The sequence below is a fragment of the Leucoraja erinacea genome, chromosome 11 (assembly GCF_028641065.1).
Source record: "Leucoraja erinacea ecotype New England chromosome 11, Leri_hhj_1, whole genome shotgun sequence".
In the NCBI taxonomy this organism is placed as follows: domain Eukaryota; kingdom Metazoa; phylum Chordata; class Chondrichthyes; order Rajiformes; family Rajidae; genus Leucoraja; species Leucoraja erinaceus.
In genome coordinates, this window is record NC_073387.1 from 24,367,005 (window position 1) to 24,375,835 (window position 8,831).

The window sequence follows — 8,831 nt, forward strand, 5'->3', positions numbered from 1 at the left end:
AATGAGCCGACCTGCACAGTTGGGGGCTATGGGGGAGTGGTGGAATATTGCATTGGGGGAACGGGTTGCGTTGAGGGAACGGGTGAGTGGTGGAATCTTACGTTGGAGAATGAGTTGGGGGACAAGGCCTCCTGTGGGGGCAATGGGTGAGTGGTCGAATATTACGTTGGGGGAATGGGTTGCGTTGGGGGACCAGGCCTCCCATGTGACAGAGACCCAACGGGTCCCACTTGGTCCAGTATATTACTAAAACTCTAATCTTGTTTATTTCTATGCGTGTGTGTGTGCATGTGAGCATGCGTGCGTGTCTGTTCGAGTGATCCCAGAACTACGCCAAAACAGTACATGATAGCGCTAACATTTTTGCACCACCTTACTCACAATTGTCCTCTGGTGGTTTGTGTCAAGTTTCGTTCAGATTTATGTTATATTTTACAAGTTATTAACATTTTTAGCTTGACAAAATCCCACTTTGAGAAGGATTTCTTCAAATCTGCACTGGCAGTTCCCAGCTATGGCATCACAATGGAATTGTAGTCCTACCCGCTACATTGTTGCTATCCCAGGACACTGATGTTCTATTCATGTATATATCACAAGTTATTGATATTTAAAACTTGACAAAACCCCACTTTGAGAATAATATGCTGTGGCAGTTGCTGGCAGATTGCAGCTATGACATCACAATGGGATCTCATTTACATAAGATGCCAATCAACTGTGTTCCTCCCAGTACAATGAGAGGTTTGTTACATTGTTGTACGGAAAGGGAGAGAGTGGAGGAGGAGAAATGTTATTTAAACATTGTGTTTAGTGGGGGAGTGTGATAAGGGAGAGGTGAGGGAGTGACTGAGGGTATGGAAAAGGAGAGGGAGGGAGAAGTGAAGGAGGGAGTGGAGGAGGGGAGGAGAGGGGAGAGAAGAGGGAGGGTGAGGGAGTGTATGAGCCGTGCCTGCGTAGTTGGGGGCTATGGGTGATTGGTGGAATATTATGTTGGGAGAACGGGTGAGTGGTGGGAACGGGTTGCGTTGAGGAAACGAGTGAGTGGCGAAATATTACGTTGGGGGAACAAGGTCCCACGGGTTGCACTTGGTCAAGTATATATTACTAAAACTCTCATCTTGTTTCCTTGGATGTCTGTGAGTGTGAGATCCTGAAATTATGTCAAAACGTTACACGATAGCACTACAATTTTTGCACTACCTTACAATTGTCCTATGGTGTGTTTTCAACAAGTTTTGTTCAATAGATGTTATATTTAACAAGTTATTAACATTTTTAGCTTTACAAAATCCAGTTTGAGAAGGATTCAGCAGTGGCAGTTAGAGCTATGACATCGCAATAGAATCTCATTTACAAAATCTGCCCGTGAACAGTCTTCCAGCCCACAATGACATCGCAATGGGATCAGCAGCTTACACCTCAAGGTGGATAGGGACGAAGTGCGATTTTCTTTTAAAATCCGTTTTACTCAGATTCTTGGGGAGAGGTTTCATTTACAAAAAAAAATGTTGAGATTTTCATTGTGGGGGGTGGGATGGGGAGGAAGTGCTGGCGATGCCACCCCACCCCACATGGGTTTTCATTGTGGGGGGGGTGGATTAGGGGAGAGGTTTCATTTACAAAAATAAATTCCAGAACTTTCCTTGTGGGGGTGGGGGGGTGGGATGGGAGAGAGGTGTGCGCCGGCGCTGCACCCCCCCCCCCCCCCCCCGTGTGGGGACGATTAATTGGCTCCATGGAGCGCCAACTGAGGGTCAGAGAAAGGGGAGGGAGAGGTAAGGGAGGGAGTGGGGGACGGTGAGGGAGGGAATGGGGAAGGGGAGAAATGTTATTTAAACATTATGTTCAGTGGGGGAGTGATAGGGGAGGGGTGAGGAATGGGGAAATAGATGTAGAGGAGGGGGGTAGGGAGGGGAGACGGGTTATGGAGGGAGGGCGGGATCTTAGGATAGGGGAAAGGAGAGGGGGAGAGGTGAGGGAGGGAGTGGAGGAGAGGGGAGAGAGGAGGGTGAATAGAAGTGGGAGGGTATGTTGGGAGATGAGGGGAAATGAGCCGCACCTTCGCAGTTGGGGGCTAAGGGTGAGTGGTGTAATATTGCGTTGGGGGAACGAGACCCAACGGGTCCCACTTGGTCTAGTATATTACTAAAACTCTCATCTTGTGTGCATGATTCCAAAACTCCCCCAAAACGGTACACAATAGCGCTACAATTTTTGGGCCACCTTACTTACCATTGTCCAGGGGAGTTCGTTCGCCAAGTCTTGTTCAGATTGATGTTATATTTTACAAGTTATTCACATTTTAACTTTACAAAAACGCTTTTGAAGCACTTTTTAAAGAGCTTTCATTTTTAAAAAACATTGCGAATTTCATTGTGGGGGGTGGGTTAGAGGGGAGGTGAGGAGTGGGGGAACAGGAAATAGAGGGAGAGGAGGGGGGTTATGGAGGTAGGGAGTGACTGAGGGTATCTGAGTGTGCGGATTTTAAAATAACCGAAAGTCTACGTGCGCAGGCACAGTGGGCCCGGTATCCGCGCGTGCGGGATTTGAAATGACCGCGGCGCTGAAGCTGGGACGAGGTCTGGGGGCAGCAGCGTCCGGGCCCGCGGGGATGGAGAGGAGCGGGACCCGGGGCAAGGTCTAGGCCGCAGCCTCGGTCTCTCCCTCCCCCTCCATCCAGATCAATCGGCCCGTCCCCCTGACAGCCCCCGCCTCAACTACAACTTCACCGCCGACGTGGTGAAGCAAACGGGGCCGGCGGTGGTTTACATCAAAATCCTTGGGAGGGGAGGAGGGAGAGGGGGGGGGGGGGGGGTTGAGGAGTGGGGAGAAGGGGGATAGAGGGAGAGGAGGTTAAGGAGGGGAGAAAGGTTATGGAGGGAGTGACTGAAGGTAGGGGAAAGGAGAGGGAGGGAGAGGTGAAGGAGGGAGTGGGGAGGAGAGGAGGAGAGGGGAAAGAAGAGGGAGGGTGAAGAGGAGGGGGAGGGAGTGCTGGGGATGAGGAGGAATGGGGGATAGTGGTAGGAAGATGGATGGCGAGGTAATGGAGGAGAGTCGGGGAAGAGAGAGGTGGGGAGGGAGGGGGTGAGGAGAGAAAGCAGAAGAGGGTTGGTGGAGGATGGGGAGAGGGAGGATAATGGAGGAGGGGAATAGGGGACTGAAGAGAGCGAGATGCATTCACATTGATCTTATATTTTACAAGTTATTACCATTTCAAACTTTAAAAATGTCAGCCGCGCTTGCGCAGTTGGGAGCTATGGGTGAGTGGTGGAATATTGCGTTGGGGGAACAGGACCCAACGGGTCTGCACTTGGTCTAGTATATAATAAATTCAAAAAACTCTCTCTCTATATGTATTTTACGAACATTTTTTCTTTTATTATACTGTTTACAGAGTACTACGTTTACATATCTGTTGTGCTACTGCAAGTAAGAATTTCATTGTTCTGTGTTGGAAGGAATTGCACATGTTGGTTTACACCGAAGAAAGAGACAAAATGCAGGAGTAACTCAGGCAGAGAGAAGGAATGCATTTCGTTGTCTCTGTACTGTACACTGACAATGACAATTAAAATTGAATCTGAATCTGAATCTGAATGGGTGACCCTTCTTCAGACATATGTTTGGGACATATGGCAATAAAACAGTTCGTATTCTTACTTGCAGCAGCACAGCAAGTCTGAAAATACAGTACTCAATGAATAATATAATAAAGAACATTTTAAAAAGTCGAGTAAAGTAAAAACTCCCCAATCTAGTTGAAGAAAAGCCCGGACGGATCCAGATGCCCTTAGTGCGCCCCCTCGGGCCGGGTTGAGGGCGGTGCGGCGCCTGGCACAACGCCCCATCCCGGCAGCGGGGCGATGGCGATGGCGGCGCGGCCCGTAGGCGAGGCTGAGGCTTGTGGCCTGTGCTCGGCCGCCGCTGCCCGCTACACCTGCCCCCGCTGCAACCGGCCCTACTGCTCGCTGGCCTGCTACCGCGGCGGCCCGCACCGGGCCTGCGCCGAGCTCTTCTACAGGGACGCGGTACTGGCCGAGCTGCGGCCCGGGGCTGAGGCCGGGCGGCGAGACCTGTGCCCCGGCATGAGGAGCCTGCAGGAGGCCGAGGCCCAGCGCCCGGAGCCGGAGGGCCTGAGCCTGGAGCCGGACGCCCCGGCCCCCCGACTCTGGGCCGCGCTCAGCCCCGGCCAGCGGGCCGACTTCGAGCGGCGAGTGTCGGGCGGGGAGGCGGCGGCCTGGATCCCGCCCTGGCGGCCCTGGTGGCGGCGGCAGCGGCAACGGCGGCCGGTGAGAGACAGAGACCCCCTCACCCGGCCAGTATGAGGGGGGAGTAGGAGCAGTGAGACGATGGAGACGGAGGAGAAGGGGAATATGGGAGATGGGAGTGGAGGGGTGGGGAGAGTGAGATGGGTGTGCGGGAGAGGATAGGAGGGAGGGTGGATGGAGTAGAGGGAAGGAGGGAAGGGGCAGTGGTGGGGAGAGTAGGGGAGGGGATGGTGGGGAGGGGAGAGTGGGAAATAGGGAGAGGGGTAAGAGAATGGGGAGAGTAAGATGGTGGTGAGGGAGAGGACAGGAGGGAGGGTGGATGGAGAGGTGGACAAGAGTTAGTGGCAGGGTCGAGAGGGTTTGGGAACAGGTGCGGGGTTGTGGGAGCACTGGGCTGGGTGCCCAAGGGTGACCCAGTGGACGAGTTCCTTCAAAAAGTGGGCGGTAGAAACCCAGGTTTGACCCTGACTGTGGGCGCTGTCTGTACGGAGTTTGCATGTTCTCCTTGTGACCGCAAAGGTTTTTTCCGGGTGTTCCGGTTTCCTCCCACACTTCAAAGTCGTGCACGTTTTTCGGTGATTTGGCGTCAGAACAAAAGTGCTCATGTACGGCGTTGATCGCTGGTCAGCACAGGTTTCCGCACTGTATCTCTAAAGTCTAAAGTGAGTCCCTCTGTCACTGCTTTGCCCGCAGGTGGTGGAGGAAGTTGATGCGAGTGAGGAGATACGGGAGGAGCAGCGTGTGGCAGGGGACGGCGAGAGCTCGGGGGAGGAGGACGCAGACAAGGAGACGGCTCCGGCCAGTGTCTGGAACACAGACGACTCCGTGCCCGCTGTCTGCACCAACATTGCTCCCCTGGCAACCCTGACTGCCTGCCCTTCGCCTCTGGTGGCCTTCAGCCTGGTCAATGTTCTATACGCCTACGCCTTCTCCCTGCGGCTGGTGAATGGGGATGTGCATGGGGCGATGAGGGGCGAGTTCATTGAGGTGGTGTTGGCGATCTCCAAGGCGCTGGATGGCAGCCACGTTTACACCTCCACGGGAGAGGCTCTGCAGGCCGCAGTGGAGAGCATTCGCTCCAGCCCCCACGTCTCCACCCCCCTGCTGCTGGCCAGGGCGATGGAAGATGTGTCTGCCCTCCTAGCCGGGGGCGACGAGGCTCCGGGCAGTCATTACACTCTCGCCGCCATCTCACACCTTGACTGCATCCTGGCCAAAGGCAGGCAGTGCCGGGGCGGGGAGGGGAAGACGGGCAGAGCGGCCAGATACAGGGCGGGCAAGAAATGTGCCTTCCTCCTGTCCTGGGCGAGGGAGCACCAACACGTCCTCGCTACCCTCTCTGCCGAGGCTCGGCTCGAGTTCACTGCCTCCCTCCAGCAACTCCTGCAGGTCGAGAAGGATAAATCTACCCTAGAGAAGGCCTGGGGAGCAAAGAGGCCACCGGCGCAGAGAGTGCTGATCGAGGAACTCAATCCCTGAGCCGTCCCACGATTGCAAAAGTTGATTGTAAAGACCTAGGCGGAGAGTTGACGCCAAGTTAAATAATTCTGCCCAGAACAGTTTGTGGAGATCGCACTTGGCTTTCCAATGAGGGACAGTTACTTGTAAAGAAAGCAACCAAACACTTCTTTATTGCCATCCCCAGCCATAGCACGGCACACCCTCAGTACCGCTCCTCCCACAGCGCTGCGCTCTCTCTGTACCGCTCCGCCCACAGCGCAGCGCTCCCTCTGCATCGCTCCGCCCACAGCGTGGCGCTCCCTCTGTACCGCTCCGCCCACAATGCGGCACTGAGTTACCACAGCACTTTTTTTTGTAAACCAGCACCTGCAGGTCCTCGTTTCCAAGAATAAACTAATTATTGACAAAGAGTGTATGGTTTACTTTTCAAATACTTTGCAAATGTGACCTCTAACAGCAAGGAGGTGTAGGTGAACACCATCACCCACAGCTCCCCTATCCCCATCCCACACCATCCTGACCGAGAGATATATCGCTGCTCCTTTACTGTCAGTATCAACATCCAGGCACTAGCCAGATCTGGGACAGACTTGAGGGGCAGCACATCGGTAAAGTTGCTGCCTCACAGTGCCAGGGTTCGATCCTGGCTACGGGTGCTGTCTGTACAGAGTTCGTATAGAAACATAGAAATTAGGTGCAGGAGTAGGCCATTCGGCCCTTCGAGCCTGCACCGCCATTCAATATGATGGCTGATCATCCAACTCAGTATCCCGTACCTGCCTTCTCTCCATACCCTCTGATCCCCTTAGCCACAAGGGCCACATCTAACTCCCTCTTAAATATAGCCAATGAACTGGCCTCAACTACCCTCTGTGGCAGAGAGTTCCAGAGATTCACCACTCTGTGTGAAAAAAGTTCTTCTCATCTCGGTTTTAAAGGATTTCCCCCTTATCCTTAAGCTGTGACCCCTTGTCCTGGACTTCCCCAACATCGTGATCAATCTTCCTGCATCTAGCCTGTCCAACCCCTTAAGAATTTTGTAAGTTTCTATAAGATCCCCTCTCAATCTCCTAAATTCTAGAGCATATAAACCAAGTCTATCCAGTCTTTCTTCATAAGACAGTCCTGACATCCCAGGAATCAGTCTGGTGAACCTTCTCTGCACTCCCTCTATGGCAATAATGCCCTTCCTCAGATTTGGAGACCAAAACTGTACGCAATATTCCAGATGTGGTCTCACCAAGACTCTGTACAACTGCAGTAGAACCTCCCTGCTCCTATACTCAAATCCTTTTGCTATGAAAGCTAACATACCATTCGCTTTCTTCACTGCCTGCTGCACCTGCATGCCTACTTTCAATGACTGGTGTACTATGACACCCAGGTCTCGCTGCATCTCCCCTTTTCCTAATCGGCCACCATTTAGATAATAGTCTGCTTTCCTGTTTTTGCCACCAAAATGGATAACCTCACATTTATCCACATTATACTGCATCTGCCAAACATTTGCCCACTCACCCAGCCTATCCAAGTCACCTTGTAGTCTCCTAGCATCCTCCTCACAGCTAACACTGCCCCCCAGCTTAGTGTCATCTGCAAACTTGGAGATATTGCCTTCAATTCCCTCATCCAGATCATTAATATATATCGTAAATAGCTGGGGTCCCAGCACTGAGCCTTGCGGTACCCCACTAGTCACTGCCTGCCATTGTGAAAAGGACCCGTTTACTCCTACTCTTTGCCAGCCAGTTCTCTATCCACATCAATACTGAACCCCCAATGCCGTGTGCTTTAAGTTTGTATACTAATCTCTTATGTGGGACACCACATCCACTGGTTCTCCCCTATCCACGCTACTAGTTACATCCTCGAAAAATTCTATAAGATTCGTCAGACATGATTTACCTTCTCGTATATGCTCCCTGTTTATCTCTGGGTGCTCCGGTTTCACTTGCAGGATGATCGCTGGCGGGCTTGGTTTCGGTGGGCTGAATGGCCTGTTTCCACAAAGTTTGCCATTCAGCTGTCCCTCCCATGGTGGATTTACAGAGGGTCGTGTGTAAATGGAACGAGCTGCCAGAGGAGGTTGTTGAGGCAGGGACTATAACAACATTTGGGCAGTTACATGGATAGGAGGGGTTTGGAGGGATATGGGCCAAATGCGGACAGTTGGGACTAATGTCGATTTGGTATCTTTGTCGGCCTGGACGACTTGGGGTTAAGGGCCTGTTCCCTTGTTGTACGAATGTTACTAAGCTGCAACCTTTGATGTTCCCATTTTCAAATATTTTAACGTATGAGCATTTCAAGGCACTGGGCCTGTAATCACATGGGTGTGGAAGGGTGAGCGAGGACCTCATTGAAACTTACCAAACAATGAAAGGGTGCATGCTTCCACTAGTGGGAGAGTCTAGGACCAGAGAGCACAGCCTCGGAATAAAAGGACGTACCTTTAGAAAGGTGAGGAGGAATGACTAGCCAGAGGGTGGTGAATTCATTGGGTATTTTTAAGGCGGAGTGGAGGCCAATTCATTGGGTATTTTTAAGGCGGAGATTGAGAGATACTTGATTAGTAAGGGTGCCGGTTTATGGGGAGAAGGCAGGAGAATGGGGTTGAGAAGGAAAGATAGATCAGCCACGGTTGAATGGCAGAGTAGGCTCAATGGGCCGAATATTGCTCCTTTGTCCTATAACTGGTGAACTTATTTGCGCAAATAACATGAGCAAAGAAGTTACACAAAACAAGCGTTACAAAAAGTGTTTTAATGTGAAATGTTCTAAAAAAAAGCAGATTGAGCTTCTGTACATGAACCGGATAGTGAGACGGAAGCCCTAGTGAGGGTGGTGGGGTAGTTTGGTCACACCGTACTGACCACTGTACGGGCCATGCGTATAACACACCCACCTCACTGCCGCAAAGCCTGCAGCGGGCAACAGCGCAGCTCCGACCGGCATCTGTCGCCGCAATCGAGGCATGTCAGATGCACTGGGGGGCGAGGCATTCTTTGTTGCATCGTCCCCGCACTGTGACTGATTCCCCAGTCACTGTACTGCATCATTATCTGTCCTAACTCCATCCGTGCACACAGTCTTCCCCTG

The 8,831-nt window shown here is 52.2% G+C and overlaps 1 protein-coding gene across 1 annotated transcript; it reads left to right on the forward strand.

Annotated features, from left to right (window-relative positions):
* The first annotated feature begins 3,367 nt into the window (after positions 1 to 3,367).
* znhit2 (zinc finger, HIT-type containing 2) lies at positions 3,368 to 6,143 on the forward strand. Its single transcript, XM_055642861.1, has 2 exons — positions 3,368 to 4,292; positions 4,965 to 6,143. The coding sequence occupies exons 1-2, from the start codon at positions 3,867 to 3,869 to the stop codon at positions 5,748 to 5,750; spliced, it is 1,212 nt and encodes a 403-aa protein (XP_055498836.1). The 5' UTR covers positions 3,368 to 3,866; the 3' UTR covers positions 5,751 to 6,143.
* The last annotated feature ends 2,688 nt before the right edge of the window (positions 6,144 to 8,831 follow it).